Genomic DNA, 26,309 nt, shown 5'->3' with positions numbered 1-26,309 from the left:
CACCACGCTTTCAAAAGTAAATTTAAAATTCCTTTAAAAAAATCAACTTTATAGTAACTCAGTATAGTAAGTAGAGACAAAATTGGCAGTTACCTAATTTTTAAAGTGCCCTCTGACAGGCATTTAAGAGGACTTGCTGAGAAAGAGGCAAAATAGAGAAACTTGAAAATCTTTTTACAGCTACTCTAGTCACGTGCTAAAAGTAATTAATAAATTCTATTTGAAGTTCTCAAAATTAATTATCCGATGCTTCATCAGCCATCCAATTCAGCTGGAACTTTTCTTTTCCCTCCACAAGCTCTAGTTTTCTAGTCCTACCTTTACCTTTTCAATCAACGTAATTAGAGATTCACGATTGTTCTCCCACTCCTGTCGAAGCTGAGAAGCAGGAGGGTATTTGCAGCACGAGAGCTCCAAGGTGATTTCAAAGCAGTTTGCCCACACGTAGTTGTAATCCTGCATGCCACCTTTAGAATTAAAATAATACATTAATTCAAAATAAGATAAATATTTTTTTCTAGCCTTCAAGAGGTCACACGAGTCAATTGATTGATTGCCATGGCACACACCCATTTCTTTCCATGTCTTCTCTAGCTTTTTTTTTTTTTTTTGAGGCTGGTGGGAGCAGGGAAGAGAAAAGGGGATATCTGAAATCTGGAAGTGGGTGAGTAGAGTCAAAGGGCTGTGAGGAGTTAGAGCAAGTGTTCATTCATACTGTGTGCAGAGCACTGTACTAAGCGCTTGGGAAATACAAGTCAGCAACATATAGAGACGGTCCCTACCCAACAACGGGCTCACAGTCTAAAAGGGGGAGACAGACAACAAAACAAAACAAGTGGTCCCAAACTCAACCCTGAGATTTAAAATATTTAACCTGGAGTATCCCACACCTGCACTCACTTTCCCCCAAAAGGACTGAGGAACACTCCCAGGAGTTGGAGCTAAAAAGATGGAGTAGCAGCAGCCACAGCTGAGAAGAGAAACTGCTGGCTGCGACTGCCAGCCTGGGATCCAGAATTTTGTAAGGCTGGGAAATGGTTTCTTCCTGTGCCCCTAAGCAAAGGTACAGTCTCTGGGTGGGGTGGAAGTGGTGGCTACTTAACCCCAGACTTTCGCCTCATTAGGGAGCTATTGCTTCTTGAAATACTAAGATAATGATAATAATAACAACAGTGGTATTTGTTGAGTGTTTCCTATGTGCCAGGTACTGTACTGAGCACTGGAGCACTCAGTACTACATTGCCAAGATCCGCCCTTTCCTCTCCATCCATAGCGCTACCCTGCTCATTCAAGCTCTCATCCTATCCCGTCTGGACTACTGCATCAGCCTTCTCTCTGATCTCCCATCCTCGTGTCTCTCTCCACTTCCATCCATACTTCATGCTGCTGCCCGGATTGTCTTTGTCCAGCAACGCTCTGGGCATGTTACTCCCCTCCTCAAAAATCTCCAGTGGCTACCAATCAATCTGCGCATCAGGCAGAAACTCCTCACCCTGGGCTTCAAGGCTGTCCATCACCTCGCCCCCTCCTACCTCACCTCCCTTCTCTCCTTCTACTGCCCAGCCCGCACCCTCCGCTCCTCCACCGCTAATCTCCTCACCGTACCTCGCTCTCGCCTGTCCCGCCATCGACCCCCGGCCCACGTCATCCCCCGGGGCTGGAATGCCCTCCTTCTGCCCATCCGCCAAGCTAGCTCTCTTCCTCCCTTCAAGGCCCTGCTGAGAGCTCACCTCCTCCAGGAGGCCTTCCCAGACTGAGCCCCTTCCTTCCTCTCCCCCTCGTCCCCCTCTCCATCCCCCCATCTTACCTCCTTCCCTTCCCCACAGCACCTGTATATATGTATATATGTTTGTACATACTTATTACTCTATTTATTTATTTATTTTACTTGTACATATCTATTCTATTTATTTTATTTTGTTAGTATGTTTGGTTTTGTTCTCTGTCTCCCCTTTCTAGACTGTGAGCCCACTGTTGGGTAGGGACTGTCTCTATATGTTGCCAATTACTTCCCAAGCGCTTAGTACAGTGCTCTGCACATAGTAAGCACTCAATAAATACGATTGATGATGATGATGATGGAGTGGATAGAAGCAAACCGGGTTCACTCAATCGTATTTATTGAGCACTTACTGTGTGCAGAGCACTGTATTAAGTGCTTGGGAAGTATAAGTTGGCAACATATAGAGACAGTCCCTACCCAACAATGGGCTCACAGTCTAGAAGGGGGAGACAGACAAAAAAACATGCGGACAGGCATCAAGTCGTCAGAACAAACAGAATTAAAGCTAAATGTACATCATTAACAAAATAAATAGAATAGGAAATATGGACAAAGTCCCTGTCCCACATGGTGCTCACCGCCTCAATACAGGAACTGGCTGGCAAGTTGGAACAGGATAGATGGATAGGAGTGTGGGGGTAATTGTTTTTTTAATGGCATGTGTTTAGCGCTCACTATGTGCCAGGAACTGTATGATGTGCTCAGCTAGACAGAAGCTTGGACACCCTGTCCCACATGGGGCTCACAGTCTTAATCCCCATTTTACAGAGGAGGTAACTGAGGCATAAAGAAGTAAAGTGACTTGCCGAAGGTCATACAACAGACAAGTGGCAGAGCTGGAATTAGAACCAGGTCCTCTGACTCTCAAGCCCATGCTCTTTCCTCTAGGCCACGCTGCTTTGGAGGCACATACATGAAAGTGACCAAACACAGGTGAAACTTCGAGAGGAGGCTCGTATTAAGCATTTCATGGAAACTGTCACTTGTAAGATGTTTCTCTATAAAATGAGACAGGGAGAGGAGAGGATGCGTTAGCACGACCAGTGTAGGAAAGTTAAATATGGCTCTGGAGTACAAGCCTGGGACTCTCAATGTCTTTAAAGCATGTTAGCTCCTAAAGGGAAAAGGCTAATCTGCTCCTATGTTCTGCTCCAGTCGAATCACAGTATGGCAGGACCAAATATTAACTGATACAGAAACCAGATGGCCCCCACCCCACCTCAGCTCTTGCCAAAGGTGAACGGGGTAGACGGAGAAATCCTCATTTAATAGACTTTTCTCCAGCTTGCCCGGGAACACTACCAAAGTTATTGCTATCCTTCCAGGGGTTACACTGAAAATAAAGATGGTTCAGGTTTACTGCATAGCCATTATCAGATTACAGTAAAAGCATGTGCAAATATACGCTGATGCGGCTGTGGTCAAATACAAAAACCTTAATTGTTTTAGAAGGAACTAATTTTGAAGCCACCTCCGTATTAAAACTTCCCTTCAGATGCGATTAGACAAGACAAATACAACTTTACTTATTCTTAAGCACAAAGTCCCCACACTAAAAAGCAATCTGTTGTGGATTTACTGAATAGCCTTCGGCATATTTTGTCCTCAATGGAGACGGGAACTGCTACTCGTCACAGGATGCGTAAGGCCTGCGATAAGCTGGACGTTTTAATCGGCTTGTGTTTTGAGCGCCTGCCCTCAAGATCCAGGAAGGCAGTTAAAGTGGAATTCTTATATTAGAAACGGGATTTGGTGGCATTATGGATAGCTCCACTGCCACTATGCATGTATTAGAGCTCAATTCATTCCTTCATTCATGCGTATTTATTGAGTGCTGTGTGCAGAGCACTGTACGAAGCGCTTGAGAGAGTATATTACAACAATTAACAGTCGCATGCCCTCCCTGCCCACAGTGAGCTCGATGAGAAGCTCCTGGGGCTGGTGGAAGGGAGAAAAACAGAGGGAGAACAAAGAGGGCCCCTACTTCAATAACCATATGCAAGAGGAAGGGAAGAAAAAGGAAAGGAAGCGTCTTCTGCTCAGTACATGCCCAGGCAGACAGACATGCTTGGCACGCCCATCTTAAGCAGAGCCTCAAGCTCAAGGGTTCCAAGCCCATTGGAAGCAGATAAGTAGATGTACTTGTACAAGTAGATAAGCAATTTCCAGGAAGGTAAGCAGCGTGGCTCAGTGGAAAAAGCCCAGACTTGGGAGTCAGAGGTCGTGGGTTCTAATCCCGGCCCCGCCACTTGTCCGCTGGGTGACTCTGGGCAAGTCACTTAACTTCTCTGTGCCTCAGCTGCCTCATCTGAAAATGGGGATGAAGACTGTGAGCCCCACATGGGACAACCTGATCACCTTGTATCTGCCTCGGTGCTTAGAACAGTGCTCGGCACATAGGAAGAGCTTAACAAATGCCGTCATCGTTATTATTATTATTACTGAATCCCAAAAGCCAGCGGTGGTAGTTGTGCTCAGCAGCAGCTGCTCTGCATGGGACTCCCTCTAGACTGCAAATTTGTTATGGGCAGGATACGCATCTGCTAATTCTGCTGTACTGTACTCTCCCAAGCGCTTAGTAAGGTGCTCTGCACAAAGTAAACAGTCTATAAATATCACTGACTGCTCCCTACCACTGCTGTGAGTTTATGTGGCGTGGCTCAGTGGAAAGAGACCGGGCTCAGAGGACATGGATTCTAATTCCGGCTCCGCCACTTGTCTGCCATGTGACCTCGGGCAAGCCACTTAACTTCTCTGTGCCTCGGTTACCTCATCTGTAAAATGGAGATTAAGACTGTGAGCCCCACGTGGGACAACCTGACTACCCTGTATCTACCCCAGCACTTAGAACAGTGCTCGGCACATAGTAAGCACTTAAATACCATTATTATTATTGTTATTATGTGGAACTTCTGTAGGGTTCACACCCTTTTGTGTCAGGATTAGTGGGCAAAATGTGTGGCTGTTCCATGAAGACCAATCAATCAATCAATCGTATTTATTGAGCGCTTACTGTGGGCAGAGCACTGTACTAAGCGCTTGGGAAGTACAAGTTGGCAACATATAGAGACAGTCCCTACCCAACAGTGGGCTCACAGTCTAAAAGAGGGAGACAGAGAACAAAACCAAACATACTAACAAAATAAAATAAATAGACCAGGACAGAGAATCCCAGGATCCATATGCAAGGGGACCCAGGAACCCAACCGCCCTTTGTAATTGCCTCAGTCTTCAATTACCACAACTGCCAAGCCTCAACCCTCAAAGGCGGCATGAAAGAATGGGAAGGAAAAGCAGGAGGAAGGAATGCCAAGAATCAGACACAGACTATAGAAAAGGCAGATCACTCCAGAATCAACTTCTCTCTGCCTGTCCTACAGATAAAATCTACAAGAGACAGATGGAGTCAACAGAAGACGGCCCTATTTCAAGATTTTTTTTTCCCCCCCAAGAGGGAAAGGGTAGTGACTCAGATCTCGCTGAGGGTGGTAACCGGTTAGGCCTGTGAATAATATGTAGATGAGTAACCTGAATTTAACACATTAGAATTCTCTCAACTAGCATGAATTGAAGTGCTGTGGTAAGACCGTTCTGCCTCGGTTTCCCAAAAGAAGACAGAAACAGTGAGGGAAATTGGGTGCAGAGAGGGAGACGGAAAGGGAAGCAGTTAAATAGAAACCTTTGTAAACACCACAGAAATGCCACAGGTATGAATGAAACATTTGGGGTGTGAAGAGGAAAAAAATATAGTAGTCGTCCTCGACTGTTATTCAGATTTATAACAGTCACATACTCTAGGGTACAGAAGGAAGTCTCCATGTACGAGAAGCAGCATGGCTCAGTGGAAAGAGCCCGGGCTTTGGAGTCAGAGGTCATGGGTTCAAATACCAGCTCCGCCAATTGTCAGCTGTGTGACTTTGGGCGAGTCACTTAACTTCTCTGGGCCTCAGTTCCCTCATCTGTAAAACGGGGATTAAGACTGTGAGCCCCCAGTGAGACAACCTGATTACCTTGTAACGCCCCCCCAGCGCTTAGAACAGTGCTTTGCACATAGTAGGTGCTTAACAAATGCCATTATTATTATTATTATGTTTACTAAACTAAGACAATGCCTCGGGCTATTTTACAGAGATGATAAAATTAGAATTTCATTAAAAACTGTGAACATGCTCAGTGTGACTTCCACAGTCCCACCCATAACTACTTTGACAAAGTTCTCCATTCTATCACAATGCTCTAATCACCTCACATACCTTTCACTGCCCAGCAATTATTCTGCTCCAGTAGCATTAGAAAAACAAGATAAGGACATGGTCTATTGTTAGGCTGTAGTTTATCAGGTGTCCATCAAAAGCACCTGCCAACCAATCTTAACAGCAGTATGATCAAGGGCTTGAAAATGTCTTGCACAGCTTTGTGTGGGAACAACGAACCTCTGTTTTCCTTCCAGACGGCTTTTTAGTGGCCATTCCTCAAAACAAACCTGAACTGTGAGGACCTCTGAAGGTACTTCTACACTAGAGAGAAGCTTGGAGTGTATTTGAGGCTCTGAGCATGAGTGTGATCCTATATCAAATTGGCAACCTCCACGTGTTGGCTGCACTTTTTACTGGAAGAGAAAACATTACCTCATTTAGCTAAATTAGGTTGGGAAGAATGAATTATGATCTGGCATGGAGGAAGGGTGCGGTAGGAAAAGGGGGGAAAAAAAGCAGGAATCCTCTACACCCCTGAGGTCAGAGAAGCAATAATAATAATAGTATTGATTAAGTTATTAAGAGAAGCAGCAAGGCACAGTGGAAAGAGCATGGGCCTGGGAGAGGTCATGGGTTCTAATCCCAGCACCGCCACCTGTCAACTGGGTGACTTTGGGCAAGTCACTTAACTTTTCTGGGCCTCAGTTACCTCATCTGTAAAATGGGGATTAAGACTGTGAGTCCCATATGGGACAGCCGGCTCACCTTGTATCCCTCCAGCACTTAGAACAGTGCTTTGCACATAGTAAGTGCTTAACAAATATCATTATTATTATTACTATGTGCTAGGGTAGATAAAAAGTTATGATATCAATCAACCACTGTGTCACAGTCCAACTCTGAATAATGGAGCCAAGAGAGTGAGGTCCAGAGAGGTTGTGACTTGCCCACCTGTCTCACAACAGAGTTCCTCTCTTTTCTCCTGGCAATACCAGTCTAGTACCTAACTCTGTCATTTTATTCTCTACAAAACGTGGAGTGGGAGTACATATTCCAGGAGAACCTACATCATGGTTCAGGAGATAGAATGGACGCTGCACATGTGCAGTCCTCCACCACACCTCGAGGAAATAGGAAGACAGTTGTTGGCTGAACCGAATCCTCCTCAACTCCTGGAGCCTGAACTGGGGTGGGTGGGGCGTCTTAGATGTTGGCCCAATTGTGTCAATTCTTCCCAAATCCCCCCCAGGGCAGAGGCCCAAACCACAAAATCATTTAATTCTGTGTAAATGAATTTTTGGTATTAAAAATGTGTGCTCTAAATCCTCAAAAAGAATCCAGGTCTCAGAATTCTGAACCTGAAGAAACTGTAATCGAAAGGAGATGAATACCTATGACCCACTTTCAGCTCGGCGGTTCAAGGAAGGCGGTGAAAGAGTCATCTGGAGAGCAGCAATCCCTGACAGTATGGCACCTCCAGGGAGAAGAGGTGGTGGTGGTTCGATGGAGTGGCTCTTTTTCTAATTTTAAAATTAATTACTGAGAATTTTCCCTGTAGAGTTGTAGTTCAGTAGGTGGGGGTATATCATCATCATCAATCGTATTTATTGAGCACTTACTGTGTGCAGAGCACTGTACTAAGCGCTTGGGAAGTACAAATTGGCAACATATAGAGACAGTCCCTACCCAACAATCCCAAAGAATCAATTTTAAAATTTGAAAAAAAAAATACCCTAATAACCCAACAGGTGACCAGTTTCCAGCCCTCCAGTTAGCTGCTTCCTAGGGACAACTGAGTGTAGCCACTGCTCCCCAAAGACAATGCCAGGAATCGGTTTCAGGGGAATGGAGGTAAAGATAACCACTAAATCTTGACAGATTTTTAAATTGATTTAGAAAGTATCCAGCTTTCATAGCAACATCACAAATAGCAGAACATTTTCCCTAATTCTAACCATCTGTTCAAGGAAAGCAATTAATGAATTTGGAAATATGCAAATATGAAGTTAAAAAAAAACTACCTACATAATCACCCAACACTCGATGAGGAAGATGGGTAAAGAAAGTGGAAGATTAGTACAACTCACATGAGGTCTTATTAAGACCTATTAAATCAATTGATGGCATTTATTATTCATTTCTGAATAATGAAGAGTGGACAAAGCAAACAAAACCTACCAGGTATAATAATAATAATAATAATAATAATAGTATTTGTTAAGCGCTATGTGCCAAGCACTGTTCTAAGCACTGGATATAGGTTTTGATTGTATTACAACATAAAACCTTTACACTTAGAAGAGTGAATATTAGCTATCTGGGCTGTATTCCATTTTTGTTCATGTTTCTATGCCAGAGAAGCAGCATGGCTTAATGGAAAGAGAATGGGCACGGGAGTCAGAAGTCATGGGTTCTAATCCCAGCTCTGCCACTTATCAGCTGTGTGACTTTAGGCAAATCACTTGAACTTCCTGTGCCTCAATTACCTCATCTGTAAAATGGGGATTAAGATTGTGAGCCCCACATGGGACAAACTGATTACCTCATATCTACCCCGGTGCTTAGAACAGTGCTTGGAACGTAGTAAACGCTTACAAATACCATTATTATCATAAAAACGAAATTCAGGTTCCTCCTTTTTCTCGGAACCTAAAACTCATACGCTGCACAAATAGCCTTAAGTAAGCTGTTCATCTGGACTTATTGGATTCAATACTAATTTTTTCACTCACACAATGCCAAACCATTCAAAGGGGACAAAGGGGACATTCAATGACTTGTGGACAGTACAGGCATTTTCACTGACAGCTGCAATTTGTGCCAGATCCAATTATCACCACATCTGTTTCTAGTAGTCATATCACATGGCACTGAACAAAATAATACTAGTGTTGCTTTCCAAGCACAGTGCTCATACATCAGGACAACTTATTTTTTCTGACACTAATCACTCTGCTACTTTTTCTTTTTGATACTGTACCTCAAAGTCAATCCAAGTAGTTGAATCTTGCTAAAAAAAATACTGTCAATCTCAAGCAAAACAAGTCAAGTTTATTCCCCTGACATATTCAGTTCTCCAACTTCTGCAGGTGTAGCCTAGCTCCGGTTTCAGGTGGATTCGAATATCTCACAGACTGATTAAAAATTACGCAGTTTAGCAGCCCAAACACAGGACCAAGGGCAGACGAGACAAATCAATTGATGGCATTTATTGAACGCCTCCAGTGTGCACTTGATCCTTACCTTAGTTTCGTCACTAGTAAACATGGATGTAAACACTAGCTAGAGGCCTGTGTAGGCCAGGTTAGCACAGAGGTAAAGCTGGTCAGATATGGCTACTCTTTCTGCATTCCCTTAACCCTCATGTTCCATAATAGGGGAAGAAGGGAGGAATAAAAGAGGATAGTGGCAATGCACAAGAACTGGACTTTTACCATCACACACACATATGTGTGCGTGTGCAACAGTATACATATATACATACACATATTTTAAAATATATGCAGCAATTCATAAGTGATACTGAAATTATAACGCCCTGCCTACCCTAAAACACTACATACTCTGCATCACCCTTGGGAAATGAGGTGTGGGTCCACTTTCTAGGGTGGACCAGGAAACCTCTTTTTTTCCTCTACCAGATGGGCAATCATGGGCGAGTGGGAAAATCCCAGAACAGGCCAGGGATTTTTACTTCATGTGGGACTTTATCACCAGTGCTAGTGGCACGGACAACCTAATTTCAAAATAGCTAAAAAATACACATGAAATCAGAAGACACAACACACTAGCATCACATCAGAAGAAAAAAAGGACCTTAAAACCCTCTCTCCCTAATCTCACTCCATCAATGGTGTCTTCTGAGCATTGGTGTGCAGAGAATTGTAATCACTCAAATTACAGTTTGAGTAAGCAGCATAGGCTCCGTCTCCAGGAGTTTTAAACTATCACCCTGCTTTCAGAGGGGGATAGCTAAACCATCCTCAAGAGATGAGGATCTAACCTATTTTTGGAAACCTTAAGGAAGGGAAGGATAGTTCAGTACTTCCAAACACAATCAAGGATGATTAAACACAATGCACCTTGAAAACCAGCATCCGCCTCCAGGACTAGAGTGTTTGTTTTTTTAAACAAACAAAAAAAGCATCCTCCCATTTCTTCACAAAGTTCCAGGACAATAATTATGGTCTGTGTTAGAGATATCACACAATTATTCAAAATTAACCTAAGACTCAATAACTAACGAGTTAAGGGAAATGTGTCAAACTTTTACCTAAGCCTTCTTTTTTGATCAACTGTACCCAACACCCAACCTATTTACTCTCTGACAGAGACTTCAGACCCCGCCGAAAACTAGGTCACATCTAGGGGTGAGGACTGCAGAGGACATAAAGCAGGAAGCAAAACACTGAAAAGAATGCCAAGGTGCTTAACCTAACAAAAGAGGTCTTCAAAATATAAAAAATCAATTAATGGAATTTACTGAGAGCTGACGTGTGCACAGCACCGTACTAAGTGCTTGGGAGAGTACGGTGTAAGAGTTGGTAGACACTTTCCCTGTCCCCGAGGAGATTACAGTCTAGAAGTAAAGCCTACAGGACCCGGAATTGGAGGCTACTTCTGTTGGTGAAATTAACTTTTGTGGAAGAACTGCAAATGAAGTAACCAGCTACCTGCCAAAGAAAGGAGACTGTTGGTTAGCTGGGTGGTTGTTAGTTGCAAAACTATGTTTAAGTGTACAGATAAACTATAAAGGTGGTGGGGGGGAAAGGAGAGAAATCACAAAAAAACCCAAAACAAAAAACAACAAAAAAACCCACACATCCAACATTGTATCCACCAGTCTCACATGTTGGAGTTCCAGAGTTCATCTCTGGCTGGGTCCTGACATAAGGCTGAAAAAAACAAAAACAAAAAAACCCACCAGCCTTCTAAGCTTTATGCTCAATTTCTAGACTGTAAAATAGAGAATATTTTATAACACTACTAGGTATCACATTTCAAAAATTCAAGATTTTGGTTTGTTGAAAGTCAAACTTGTTCTGCATACACTTCTCAGACTTTTATAGGAAATGAATTGGGATAGTAAGACAGAAAATGTGTTCCATAAGTGAATCAATTTCCTAGTCTTTTGGGAACTTTCCATTTAATGTTATTTCTTTCATGAAGGAACAAGGCAAAGAGGTGCAAATCCTTTACAAAGGAGATCTTCCACTCCAGGGTACAATTTCAGTTTTCAAATAAAGTACTGGGTTTGTCATATGTTTAGAATGCCAAATTCCACTTGCAACTTGTGCCTTAATTGAGTGTTGAGGATCAGCAGCTTAAGAGACCCAAAAGTCTCTAGTGGGATACAATGAAATTCAGAAAAATCGAGGGGAGAATTTAGGTGGAGAGAATTTTAGTTTGGGAAAGGAAGCAACCTTACAGATAAATATTCCCTCCCTAAACTGTCAGAACTAAATTCAATCAGTAGTATTTGCATACCTACTGTGCTCAGAGTACTGTATAAGTACTTAGGAGGTAATACAGCTTTCCTTGGCTTTGTGCCCTGAATAACTCATCTTGTGTTTCTGAACAATTTGTTTTCTAAAGTTCTGCTATAATTAACATAGCTTTAATCTGAGGCAGAAAAATACACTCTCTGACCATACTTTTCAAATTCTCCCTTCATCTAAACTAAGAAGTTTAGGGAAGAGGAAGAAAATGAGAACACCCATCTAATTTTCAGCAAACCGATCTGTGGTTTTTCTTGGTTTTTTCACGGAAGTACTGCAGTATTAAGGTTATACATTAATCCTAGTCTCAAGTTTCAGAATACACAATTGCACTGCTCCTAAAAGGTCAATTATTTTATCAAGTTACTTCGGTTTAGGAAAGCAAGCTTGTGACTCAGGTAGAAGCAAATAGCTTTTACTGTACTCTAAGCCAGGAGAGATCTAATGACACATAAATTACTATTTACATTAATGTCTGTCTCACGCAGTAGACTGTAAGCTCACCGTGGGCAGGGAACACTTCTGCCAACTCTGTTGTACTGTACTCACCCAAGCGCTTAGTACAGCGCTCTGCACATAGTAAGCGCTCAATAAATGCCATTGATGATGACTCACCCAGCATCCCTTAACTGCTAAACACACGGCATCACTTCTAATTAATTTGGTCAGACCTGAGGCCTGGCTCTCATCATCTAATGCCCTCCTTGGTATTATTTTTGGTTCAGGGAAGTGCAATTGACAGTGTTTTGGTTAGTACAATGTGAGAGGGATTAACGGGGCCATCATGGGACAACAACATCTTTGTCCATACTTACTCCTTTTCCTCAAACAACCATCCTTCACATTGCTTTTTGGGGAGCTGTGGTCAAATTGGAGTAGCTTATTTGGAAGCAGATAAGAGGTTGCTGATTGCTGGAAGCTCCGATAATGTTCAATGCCTCCAATATATATTCCCTTCCCTTTAGTAGTAGAGAAAGGGGGTACAAAATGGCTGGCAAGGATGCTATTCCCACCAACTTCTAGTTTGGTTTCCCTTTCTGACTTGAAGAAAGAGTTAAGAATAAAGAAAGCACAATGAAAGTCAAAAAAGAAATTCAGGGAACTTTTCAAAAGTCAGTCAGCTTGGGAGCTAAGTAGAAATAAAGAAGTCAGCTCCCAGATATAAAGCCTTTCATAAGCCATTTTATGAAGTTATGGAGGGGGAGACATTCCAGGGAGAAGGGGATGCTACTTTGAGAAACATGAATGACTCATGGCACAGGTTTTAAGTCACAATCCCAAAAGATAATATCCAGCACATTCAGTTGTGTGAGGAAAAAACAAACCATCTGTTGAGTTGTTTTTTTTTTTTTTTTGTATTCTGCAGTTGAGTTTTTCCTGGCTTTAAACTAGTAAAGATATGCCAAAAAATACTGGCTAAATTTTACCCTCAAAAGTCAGAATGCATACTGCCATCTGCTTTCCAAATGTCTCAAAGTTCAGCCACTGCCCTAGTCCAAGGAAAGATTGTGGCCACGTAGAGAGGCTCTCCAAGACTCAGTGATGCTAGCCTTGTAATTCTATTCATTTTCCCAACTATGACATGAATTTACTAAATTGCTGGGGCTCAGATTAATCACAAGTCCCAAGGCACACAGACATGAAAAATACATTTCACAGCCTACACATCTTAGAAAGAAACTGTTTACCTCACTTATGAAGAGACTGGTATATAGCTACGACTGATTAATCAGTTTAACAAAACAATTCTTTGAATAAAAATCTCAAAGTGGGCTTTGCTTTGTAATACAGACCGAGTATAAGAAGTCATGGAGTCTACCCACCTTATCCATTTACTATATCGTTGCCCGGTAAACTGAAAGACGATATGGTTAATGGTGTCACCTACTTTGGCGGCAGAGGTTAAAATGCTGGTGAGTACATTCACAGTGGTCCCTTTCCAAACCAACACACACGACAACCCAAATAATGGGAGAGCTGGTTCCTGTTTGTGGCTCTGCTTCGCACACTCACAATGCCGGTGCTGCACACCAAGGTGATCCATATGCTGATTTCTACTATTCAAGCTCCCCTCTCAGGGTCGCACCTGAAGAGTTTCCAGGACGCTACCGGTCTTGGCTACGGGAGGGAGAATCAAGCAGAGACATACCCATTCCATTCCTAGCTTGGGCAGTGGCTAGCGAGTGGAAGGCAATCTGCTACAAGTCAAAACTCACCCGCGCTGGGCAGCAGCAGCATGGGAGAGAGTCGAGGGTGGAGACTCGGGTTTACTGCGTGGATGGAGGTGATGGTAAGCCACTTCCATATTTTTACCAAGAAAACTCTTAAGGATACACTACCAGAATGATTGCAGATGGAGATGGGGCATTTTGGGAGAGATGTGTCCATGGCATTGCCAGCAAAAGACATGCCTATTCCAGCTGCTTTGCTTCAGGTTGTATTGTGAGTTGTGGAATTTCTTCTGCCTGCCTCTCTTGCCATCTCCAATACTTCAGCTCCCTAAAAGCTACTTAGCTAGTCCCTGGCAATCCACTTCCTGCATGTCTCGTGAAAGCAGCATGACCTAGTGGACAGAGCATGGGCCTAGGAGACAGAAGGACCTGGGTTCTAACCCCGGCTCTGCCACTTGTCTGCTGTGGGACCTTGGGCAAGTCACTTTACTTCTCTTTGCTTCAGTTACCTCATATGTAAAATGGGGATGAAGACTGAGAACCCCATATGGAATGTGAAAGGTCCCCAACCTGATTAGCTTGTATCTACCCCAGTGCTTAAATTCCCTGTTTTGGGGTCTCTGTTGTGCTTCAAGTGCTCAGCACAGTGCACTTCACGTAACAAATGCTCAAAATAATACCATTAGTATTACTACTACTGCCACACCAGACTGTGACATGCCCTAGCTGCTCTGGGGTTTACAGCATTTAGCGGCCCTTTCCCAACTTCCCGGAACCACTGGGCCAAAACTCCAGGCCTTGGGAGAGGACTAAAGAGAGCAGCAGAGGAATTTTCTCTCTACCTCTCAACAGCTCATTCATTCATTCAATAGTATTTATTGAGCACTTACTGTGTGCAAAGCACTGTACTAAGCGCTTGGGAAGAGTTCAATATAGCAACAGACATATTCCCTGCCCACAATGAGCTCGCAGTCTAGAGGGGGAGACGGATATCATAAATCACGCATAACTAAATTACAGATATACACGTACGTGCTGTGGAGCTAGGAGGGAGGATGAACGAAGAGAGCAAGTCAGGGCAATGCAGAAGGGAGTGGGAGAAGAGAAGAGGGTTTAGTCAGGGAAGGCTTCTTGGAGGAGAAGTGCCTTCAATAAGGCTTTGAAGTGGGGAAGAGCAATGATCTGTCTGATATGAAGAGGGAGCGCGTTCCAGGCTAGAGGTAGGATGTGGGCGAGGGTTCCTGAGGAGTCACATCAAGAAGGAGTGTCTGGGTCTGACAGCTCTCTGCCCTTTCCCTGCCAAGTTCCCGGGGAACCCACAGGGTTCCCTTCACCAGGATCCAGGAAGCAGGATCTGTTGACTGTTTTCAATTCACTGAGCTGATGAGTACGCTATTTTATTCACCATTGAAATGTGATGGAGAAGCCCACTTTTAACCAAAATTTAAGTTTATTCATTCATTCATGCACATTTACTGAACACTTAGTGTGTGTAGAACACTGTACTAAGCGCTTGGGAGGATACAAATATAACCATAAGCAGATACATACTTAGATACAATCTCTGCCCACAACAAGCTTGAAAATGCATACCATTTTTCTAAAGAGTATGACCAGTTCTTATCCCGGAGACTAAAGCTGAAGTGTAATGTTTAAGCTGATAGCCAAATTTCATTTTATGCTTGATCCTTGCTTATATGTCTGTTGCCCAAATGCCTTGCCCCCTTTATTTCTATATTTTAAGCCCCTCAAGGGCCTGGAGCCATGTCGTTCCCGCTTGTGCTTTCTTCCCAATGTTTAGTACAGTGCTTTGTACAGAGTAGGCATTTAATAACTACTAATACTATTTCTAGGAATAAGTCTCATTGCCCTTCCCTTACTCTTACCACCATAAATCTGTTTCAAGCTAAATTCATTTTTTACTGTGCAAAAAACCACATATGTGTTCATATTTGGAAAAGATGGCAGAGCATTGAGTGGTTTTCCTCCAGAATAGTGGTGTTAATATTTTCACAGAAAACTAGATATACTTGTGTTTATCCTATTTGCTGACACTCTACATTCCTGTGACCACAACACAAAGAACGGGGCAGCAAACATGCAGAAGAACACACCTCCATCCTCTTAAAAAGTGGGGGTTGTGTTCTTGCAGAACCCCTCAGAGAAACATTTGCATGGCGCTGTCACTCGCGGGCATCACCACTCGTGTGCACACAATCCTTTCTTTTACCAACTCTGTTGTATTGTATTCTCCCAAGCACTTAGTACTCTGCACTCGGTAAGTGCTCAATAAATATTACTGATTTGATTCTGACACCCCATTGAGCTATAAGCAGGCAGGCTCACAATCCAGGGCTTAGAACAGTGCTTGGCACATAGTAAGTGCTTAAATGCCACTATTATTATTGTTATTATTATTATTATTATTATTAATCTCTGATGAGTGCTCCCTAATTCTGCTGCTGCCTTCTAGTCAAAACACATGATGAAGGCACACGTTCTGGTAGAACTGAGAACTATTAATATTTGGACCAAAGTCTGTGTACATTTTCAGGTTCCTCTTACTGCATTGCAGCTGTCCTGTCTTAGAGTCCAAAAGGCTCGAAGTGTCTGCAGGGGCACAGTAGACATTTTGGCGGCACTATTCCAGACAGTAGTCATTTCACATAAAAGAGTTGATATGATCAAAATTAGATTCCTTCTAGGCTATTGCTCACTTCTCATCTGGAAAGGACTCAGCCCATGGTAAGGAAAATTAGGTGAAATGAGATGCAAAGTGGTTTGGACAAAAATGTGCCAGTGGGTTGGTCATCAAAAAGGAAAAAGGAAAATCCAAAAGAATCAAACCAAAGTCGAGCATAAATGATCTGCAAGAAGTTTATTTTTTAAAAAGTGACAAGAAAATCCTAAGTATTAAAAGGTATTGGGAAACCTCTACTTTGTGTTTTTTGTGACAGAAGACAACCTAGGAAGCAATTTTACAATATTCGAATGAGACTGAATGCCTAAAAATTCTAACAGACTAACCCCTCTCGTTAATTTTTATAATGCCAAAATTGGTTTTACATTTCAGCAAAGTAAAATGGTTGCCATCTTTCAACTTTGGCAAGATCCTGTTAAACTCACTTTCCCCTAACAGCAGTCTTAACTTCCCAACTATATGCAGAAAACCAAAATGTAACGGACGCTTAATTACTCAGTGTTAATCTCACCCTCGTTTTTCCTGGGCTTTAGAAAGTCACTGTCTATATTAGTTTTGGCCTTAAATAGGTCAATACAAACAACATCTGTAACCCTCATATTCTCCAGGATATCCGGGTTTGAGCATACGTCACAGACACAGGGTTTCACAAGCCCGTCTCATTCCAGCCCCACATAAAATAAACAGAATTAATCTTGTCCACGTGGAGACTATTATAAAATTCTCCCACTAGATGAAGTTGCTTTGTTTGCAAAGCTTACAAGGCATACAATGCAACGGTTTGAAAAATGCCATTTAATAAGTGTGTCTATTCAATTACATTTGGTTGAAACATCCCACAGTTTCAGATGGTTGATGGACTAAAGCAATTGGTCAGGTACTTTAACCAAGCTAGGCACATATATCTTTCCAACAAAAGCAGATTTATGATCACACTGAGCCCACGGTGAGTTATGGAATAAGAATGCATAACAATTTGCCTCCCCTACTGCGTTTCTTAATTAGAAATTGCTTAACCCACCACTCATAGTTTTCTAACAGAGTTGTTTAGGTATTACTGCTGGGAACTAAGGCTACATAAATTCTCTTTGGAATGAAGCAATATTGTCGGTCCCCAACCACTAGCTGATTAAAAGTCACAAGGGACTGGGAAGAGACTAAACTTTTAACCTGACTCTCGGGGATCGTTTCTCGCCTAAAGACATTTGTCGGAAGCCACCACCACTTACTAAACCTCCCCCAAAAGAGGTGTTTTAGAAATGTTTGTTTTGCTTTTAAACAGGAAGAGGACCCAAGGCTTTTTGCCAGAAAGACAATGAAAAGCAAATAAAAAGGAATCATTTTGTATTGGCAGTATTTCAAGAGAGTTAACCTGTTCCTCCCAGAGCCTCCCATACTGATTACTTTTTTAAGACTCCTTAATACAGCATGTTAGAAATTTACAATTACTACGAAGTTCTTAAAGGTTTGGAAAGAATGACAAGTGTCCCAGAGTATAGCTCACTAAACAAGAGAAAATAAATAAATAAATATATGTATATATATATATATATATAGATATATATATACACACACACACACACACTTCAAACACTCTTACCTTCCACATCATACCAATGAGCTCCATTGGTGATCCCATCTTTGAAAGTCTCATCTTCCTCTCCTGGGCAGTGTGGAGCACCAGTTTTCATTATAGGGTGGTTTGAAGCATAAGCTTTTGCCAGATATTTAAAGACTTCGTCATCTGAGGATCTGCTGTAGAATCCGGTGGCCTTATGCTCTGGAGAATCATCGAAAGGATAGCTTGCTACCACCGAACCACCATGCAGGTTTCCGGAGAGCACGAATCTTTTCAGAAAAGCAAACAAAAAGTATCACCAACAGGCCTGAATACTGTTCTTTTCACACCACAGCCTTCTGTATTGCTGAAAGCATGGTATTTACATCTTTCACCTATAACATCAGTTCTTTCAAGTTCCCAACAAATTGAAGAGACTGACAGAAAATGGAAAACAGCATGAATTTTAGCCCTGAGCACTTCAGTTTGGTTGCAAGTTATTGTTCCATTTGTGGAAATTGACTGAATAGCATTTTTTTGGCAAATTAAAGTGAATAACCAACATCTCTCCAACATTACATAGACTGTTCAGGGATACTTAAACCTGGCTCAGGGGAAAAAAAGCAAGGGGAAGTTATTAATTCTGAAGATATAACATTCATTTTATAATCCATGTGCCTAAACAGAATGTTTAAAAACAGGATGTCTATTTAAAAACAGGATGTCAGCTTTAAAAGAGGATGTGTTCTGACTTACTCTCTAGCTCTTTAGTTCAGTATTCATGTTTCCATGCCTGATGCAGCTTAAAACGCAGCAAAAAATGATTCAGATTTCAAAGAAGACCAGTGGAGCACAAAGGCTTTTGCTTGGGTGCATTTTCACAATATGTGTTTCTTTGGTCGTAGATTTCTGATTGGGCCAGTAGATTTAAATTTGTTTTGGTAACTTGTATACAGCGGCTTATGGAAGTGAACACCATCATTATAAGCAGTATTTACTGAGCTTCTATACTTCACAGAGCACTATTCTAGGTATTTGGAGACATGCAAAAGTTTATGAAGAAATTCCTGCCCTCAGGGAGCTTACAATGCATTAGAGAAGACAGGCACACAAGAACTGACAATGCAGTACAGTGGTTAAGAAAGCTTGAGTGTGAATATGAACACAAATCAATAACAGATGACTAAATAAGATTGCAGACTAGGAGGGAGAGAGACTTGGCCTGGAAGTTGGGGGATTAATGCTTTCTGGAAGTAGTGGGGGAGAGTGGTTTGCAAATTTAAGGGGGAATTAGGAGGGGGAAGAGAAAAATGCAGAGAAAAATGCAGATGTTACTATAAAGGTGACCATTCCAAGCCTGGAGTAACTGTTGTTAGAAATGGGGAGGATTTAAGTTGATAAAGAGGATGGCCTAGTAGAGTCACAGCATTGCCTGGGAGTCGGAAAGACCTGAGTTCTAACCCTAGGCTCCCCTTGATTGTCTGCTGTATGGCCTCAAGCAAATCACTTCACTTTTCTATGCCTGTTACCTCACCTGTAAAGTGGGGGCTAAGACTGTGTGTCCAACCTGATTAGCTTGTACCTACCCCAGCATTTAGCGCAGTACCTGGCAAATAGTAAACCCTTACCAAATACCATAAAAACGGAGCTCTGAAGTTGATGGCCAAGGAATACTCTAATACTATATCATTAGTAAACTTCGCTCTTCAAGCATCAAAATTCAACAACAGTGCGGTGCTTGACTGTAGCAAATGAAAAAGCCCCCCCACCCCTCCAAAAAAAATTGTCCCCAATGTTTGATTTTGGGGACTGGTAGTTTGCCCAGGGCCACTTGAACTCTCTCAATGGCTCAGTCACATTTCTGCTGAGGCAGGGGGGCAAAGTGCAAGTAGGAAGGTGGGGGTGCAGCAGTTTACTTAAAAGAAAAATGCACTCCGAGGTTTCTTACCGACAAGGCCCATTTACAGTCAAAGCAATCACAGCACAATACCCAGCAAGTGAAGGCTTTGGTAGCCGATATGGTCTTATCTGCCTGTATTAACCAGACATTGGTTTGGCGGATTCCCACTGGCCTCTCCACCGCACTGAACACTCTCAGTCACGCAACTGCATTTATTGAGCTCTTACTGTGTGCAGGGCACTGTACTAACTGCTTGAAAGAGTTCAGTATAACAAAGGTGGTACACATGTTCCCTGCCCACAAGGAGCTTACGGTCCACACAGCCTTGCCAGGGCTTTGGTCAGAAACTTTCATCGCTGATGCAGAGCTCCAGAAGACACTTCCCAACTAGCAAAGCAGAAAAAGCAAGGGTTCCAGATTCCCAGAAATGTGCTCTTTTCACTGAAACAACAGTGGGGCTAATTATTATTGTTGTGGGTCATGGAACCACTCTTTCATTGTTCTATAAATGGGATATACCTGGCTCTGCCTATCTGGTTTGCCTTTGCAGCTGTACACAACAATCCAGATTACAAACACTGGCTCACATTGCAAGCATTTTCACTCTGGGTTAGGAAAATGTTCTTAACACAAAGTCTGCCCAAAGCCCAGTTTGAAGGAATAAGAGTAAGTAGGTTATATTACGGACAGTTTCAAATGATTAACCTAAGTGGCTCTAGCATGTAGAATTGTTAAAATCTAAAACCTATTCAATCAGTATTTACCTCATGCTGACTGTGTGTGGAGCACTACATTAAGCATTTGGGAGCATATAATACAATAAAGTTGGTAGAAAGGATCCCTGATTTCAAGGAGCTTACCGCTCGTGGAGGAAATCAGACATTTAAATAAATTACAGATAGATGAAGCAACACAGTATAAGGATATGATCATGGACAGGGAATGAGTCTGTTATACTGTCCTACTGTAATAATTAATAATAATAACTTTGGTATTTGTTAAGCGCTGGGTAGATACAAGATTATCAGGTTGTCCCACATGGGGCTCACAGTCTTAATCCCCATTTTACAGAAGAAGTAACTGAGGCACAGAGAAGTGATTTGCCCAAAGTGCTTAGTACAGTGCTCTGCACACAGTAAGTGCTTAATAAATACGATTGGTTGATTACCATGGGGATGGGGTATCAAAAGGCTTAAGGGGTAGAGACCCAAGTGCAGAGATGACCCAAAGAGAGAGTGAATAGGACAGGGGAAATGAGAGGTCAGGGAAGGCTTCTTGGAGAAGAAATGACTTTGAAGATGGAGAGAATGATGGCCGATCAGGTATAAAGTGGGGAGGGAGTCCCAGGCCGGAGGGAAGATGGCACTGGCAAATGCAATCCTGCATTAACCCCAAACCCCAGCTCACAAGAAGTCAGTGCCGAACTGTGGCAAGGCAAGCACCATCAGTGTACCCCTCTGTTGCAAAGAAGGGCACGTTCTAGGCAAGTCACACTTTCATGGCTGCCCTGCCACTTCAATGACCTTTCCTGCCCCCAGCTGCCTCAATCACCGAGAGCAGCAAATTAATTCAGTAACATTTTAGGGATACTCCTCATCCAGAAACAGCCACAACAAGAGCAACTGGGCAGTTCTGATGAGAAATGGATTTCGACTTTCTAGTGGGTGGCACCGGAGTAAAAAATGTTTTTGCTTAACTTAAAATCAGAAAAGCAGCCTTCTTTATTTCATCACAGTGAGTTTAGATGGTCAAAATCTGAGTTCGTCTTTGTTTTTGATTGGTTCACGGATTCTCGAAACATTGTGCTCTGCACAGAGTAGGCTCAGCACCAAACTGGATCCAGTCAGTCTGGGCACGCTTGAACAGCTATCTGGCCCCCGTTTCAAATGTTTCAGGATTAGGGATGGGTGTGGCAGAGAATGAAACAGACAATATAGGAGGGAAGAGAGGAGCCCTTACAAGTCATATATGGTAGTTCCAAAATTGCCCAATATCTTGCAGTATCCCCAGGGCAACCACACACACAGAGCGCACAGAAATGCCCCTCTGAGGTGACACTGAACCATATATTCTGAAATTTTAAGGAAAAAAATTCCTCACACCACTCTTGTACTGCAGCCACATTCAAATGTTGGTGTAGTTATTACCAACAGCTGCCTAACCAACTTCTAATGCTAAAAAAAATCTTTAAATCATTTTATTTCTATTTCATTTCCATTGCTTGCAGAGAAAACACCATGAATCACTGGTAAAGGTAAACATTCCTCTGACGGCGCTAGTACATTGCAAATATCCTAAAAGTGCTAGTACGTTTTGATCAACTTTTTTCTCTAAATTCTTCATTGTAAAGTGAAGCCAACTCAGCATCTAATGATTTATTATTGCCCTGAAAGCTTCCATTTCACACACAAACTAAGTTATCCAGAAATGCCTTCAAGCATACACACAGGGGTGGAATAAAATTCAAGCAAAATAATGTCTCCATTCTTCCTGCATTATTTTTCCATCAAACCTTAAAGTGGTTTACCCGTGCAGGTCCCACAGGCCTTGTTTAGCTTAAGCAGCCCAAATGAACTCTACTAAATGCCTTTTCATTTCACAATAGCAGTGTAGTCTAGCGGAAAGCACACAGGCCTGGAAGTAGGAGGACCTGGGTTCTAATTCCCTCCCCACCACATGCTGGCTGCCTGCCTTTGGGCAAGTAGCTACTTATCTGTGCCTCCGTTCTCTCATCTGCAAAATGGGGAAAGAGGAGGAGGAGGAGGAGGAAGAAAAGAGAAAAAGAGGAGAAAGAGAAAAAGAGGAGGAAGAGAAAAAGAGGAGGAAGAGAAAAAGAGGAGGAAGAGAAAAAGAGGAGGAAGAGAAAAAGAGGAGGAAGAGAAAAAGAGGAGGAAGAGAAAAAGAGGAGGAAGAGAAAAAGAGGAGGAAGAGAAAAAGAGGAGGAAGAGAAAAAGAGGAGGAAGAGAAAAAGAGGAGGGAGAGGAGGGAGAGGAGAGGAGGGAGAGGAGAGGAGGGAGAGGAGAGGAGAGGAGGGAGAGGAGAGGAGGGAGAGGAGAGGAGGGAGAGGAGAGGAGGGAGAGGAGAGGAGGAAGAGGAGGAAAAAGAGAAAGAGGAGGAGGAGGAGGAGGAAGAGGAAAAGGAAGAGAAGCAGGAGGAAGAGGAGGAGTAGGAAGAGGAGGAAGAGGAGGAGGAAGAAAAGGAGGTGGAGGAGGATCATTCATTTAATCGTATTTATTGAGCGCTGTGTGGAGTACTGTACTAACCTCCTCCAGGAGGCCTTCCCAGACTGAGCCTCCTTTTCCCTCTCCTCCTCCCCATCCCTCCCACCCTACCTCCTTCCCCTCCCCGCAGCACCTTAATATATATTTGTACAGATTTTATTACTCTATTTTACTTGTACATAGTTACTATTTATTTTGTTAATGATGTGCATATAGCTTTAATTCTATTTGTTCTGAACATTTTGACACATGTCTACATGTTCTGTTTAGTTGCCTGCCTCCCCCTTCTAGGCTGTGAGCCTGTTATTGGGTAGGGGCCATCTCTATATGTTGCCGACTTGGGCTTCCCAAGCACTTAGTACAGTGCTCTGCAGGCAGTAAGCGCTCAATACGATTGAATGAATGAAGTGCTTGGGCAGACGAATTCAGCAACAAATTGAGACAATCCCTGCCCACAATGGGCTCAGAGTCTAGAAGGGGGGGAGACACACATCAGAACAAGTGAACAGGCATCAGTAACACCATTATAAATAATATATAAACAGATATATACACATCATGAATAAAAATAAATAGAATTACAATTATAACTACATACGTACATACACACATGCCGTGGGACGAGGAGGGGGTAGAGCAAAGGGGTCGGGGCGATGGGGAGGGAAGGGGGAACGGGGAAGCTTAGTCTGGGAAGGCCTCCTGGAAGAGGTGAGCTTTCAGTAGGGCTTTAAGGGGTGGGGAAGGGTGATCGTTTGGCGGATGGGAGGAAGCAGGGCTTTCCAGGACAGAGGCAGGACAAGAAGGAGGCCCAGTGAGGAGGTTAGAGGCACCAGAGGAGCGGAGTGTGCGGGCTGGGCTGGAGAAGGAGAGAAGGAAGGCGATGTAGGAAGGGGTGAGGGGACGGTGAGGTTGGAAGCCAACAGTGAGGAGTTGGGAAGCAGATGTAATAATAAGTGGAAAGGCCCCCCCCTTTTAGACTGTGAGCCCACTGCTGGGTAGGGACTGTCTCTATATGTTGCCAACTTGTACTTCCCAAGCACTTAGTACAGTGCTCTGCACACAGTAAGCACTCAATAAATATGACTGATTGATTGAAAGAGCCCAGGGTTGGGAGTCAGAGGTCAAGGGTTCAAATCCCTACTCTGCCAACTGCCAGCTGTGTGACTTTGGGCAAGTCACTTCACTCCTCTGTACCTCAGTTCCCTCATCTGTAAAATGGGGATGAAGACTGTAAGCCCCACGTGGGACAATTCAATCATCTTGTATCCTCCCCGGCACTCAGAACAGTGCTTTGCACACAGTAAGCGCTTAACAAATGCCATTATTGTTATTATTATTATTACTATGGGTTCTAATCCCAGCTCTGCCAGGTGTCAGCTGTGTGACCTTGGATAAGTCACTTCACTTCTCTGCACCTCAGTGACCATCTGTTAAATGAGGATGAAGACTGTGAGCCCCACCTGGAACAACCTGATGATCTTGCATTCGTTCATTTCATTCAATCGTATTTATTGAGCGCTTACTGTGTGCAGAGCACTGGATTAAGTGCTTGGGAAGTGCAAGTCGGCAACATGTAGAGACGGACCCTACCCAACAATGGGCTCACAGTTTTGTATCTCTTCCAGCGCTTAGAACAGAGCTTGGCACAGAGTAAGCGCTTAACAAATACCATCATGAGAAGTAGTGTGGCTCAGTGGAAACAGCATGCGCTTGGGAATCAGAGGTCATGGGTTCTCATCCCGGCTCTGCCACTTGTCAATAAATACGATTGATAAATACGATTGATGATGACTTGTCAGCTGTGTGATTTTGGGCAAGTCACCACTTCTCTGTGCCTCAGTTCCCTCATCTGTAAAATGGGGATGAAGACTGTGAGCCCCATGTGGGACAGCCTGATCACCTCGTATCTCCCCAGCGCTTTGCACATAGTAAGCGCTTAACAAATATTATCATCATTATACAATAAGCAGCGTGGTTCAGTGGTAAGAGCACAGGCTTGGGAGTCAGAAGTCATGGGTTCTAATTCCAGCTCCAACACTTGTCTGCCGTGTGACCTTGGGCAAGTCACTTCACTTCTCTGTGCCTCAGTTCCCTCATCTGTAAAATGGGGATGAAGACTGTGAGCCCCACATGGGACAACCTGATCACCTTGTATCCCCCCCAGTGCTTCGCACATAGTAAGCCCTTAACAAATACTAGCATTATTATACAGTGAGCAGCATGGCTCAGTGGCAAGAGGTCATGGGTTCTAATCCCAACTCTGCCACTTCTGCTGTGTGACCTTGAGCAAGCCACTTCACTTCTCTGGGCCTCAGTTCCCTCATCTGTAAAACGGGGATGAAGCCTGTGAGCCCCACATGGGACAACCTGATCACCTTGTATCCCCCCAGCACTTCGCACATAGTTAGCACTTAATGAATACTATCATTATTATACAACAAGCAGCATGGTTCAGTGGTAAGAGCATGGGCCTGGGAGTCAGAGGTCATGGGTTCTAATTCCAGCTCTGCCACTTGTCTGCCATGTGACCTTGGGCAAGCCACTTCAGTTCCCTAATCTGTAAATCAGGGATGAAGTCTATGAGTCCCAGGTGGGACAACCTGATGACCTTGTGTGCCCCTGGTGCTTAGAACAGTGCTTGGCACATAGTAAGTGCTTAACAAATACTATCATTATTATACAGTAAACGGCGGGGGCTCAGTGGCAAGTGCACGGGCTTGGGAATCAGAGGTCATGGGTTCTAATCCTGACTCTGCCATTTCACTTCTCTGGGCCTCAGTTCCCTCATCTGTAAAATGGGGATGAAGTAAAATGGGGATGAAGCCTGTGAGCCCCAGGTGGGACAACCTGATGACCTTGTGTCCCCCTGGTGCTTAGAACAGTGCTTGGCACATAGTAAGCACTTAAATACTATCGTTATTATACAGTAAACAGCAGGGGCTCAATGGCAAGGGCACGGGCTTGGGAGTCAGAGGTCATGGGTTCTAATTCTGACTCTGCCACGCCACTTCATTTCTCTGGGCCTCAGTTCCCGCATCTGTAAAATGGGGATGAAGCCTGAGTCCCAGGTGGGACAACCTGATGACCTTGTATCCTCCCCCCCCAACGCTCAGGACAGTGCTTGGCACCTAGTAAGCGCTTAACAAACACTATCACTATTATACAGCAAACAGCGGGGGCTCAGTAGTAAAAACACGGGCTTGGGAGCCGAGGTCATGGGTTCTAATCCTGACTCTGCCACTTCGCTTCTCTGGGCCTCTGTAAAATGGGGATGAAGCTTG

General features: G+C 43.4%; 1 protein-coding gene and 1 non-coding gene across 2 annotated transcripts in view; one reads left to right on the top strand and one right to left on the bottom strand.

The window, feature by feature from the left end:
- CPD (carboxypeptidase D) overlaps nucleotides 1-26,309 on the bottom strand; it is a 59,246-nt gene that overhangs the window by 31,251 nt on the left and 1,686 nt on the right. Inside the window, exons 2-3 of the mRNA XM_038759661.1 lie at nucleotides 17,950-18,197; nucleotides 325-467 (exon numbers count right to left, since the gene is read on the bottom strand). Coding sequence (XP_038615589.1) covers nucleotides 325-467; nucleotides 17,950-18,197 — 391 coding nt within the window. The remainder of the gene's footprint in view (nucleotides 1-324; nucleotides 468-17,949; nucleotides 18,198-26,309) is intronic.
- Nucleotides 13,546-13,683, top strand: LOC119939789. Its single transcript, XR_005454752.1, has one exon. It is a non-coding gene; the product is annotated as a small nucleolar RNA SNORA7 (small nucleolar RNA).

This window comes from Tachyglossus aculeatus, chromosome 17, assembly GCF_015852505.1.
Source record: "Tachyglossus aculeatus isolate mTacAcu1 chromosome 17, mTacAcu1.pri, whole genome shotgun sequence".
NCBI lineage: Eukaryota > Metazoa > Chordata > Mammalia > Monotremata > Tachyglossidae > Tachyglossus > Tachyglossus aculeatus.
The sequence above is the reverse complement of the archived record's forward strand: the minus strand, read 5'-3'. Positions and strand labels throughout refer to the sequence as shown.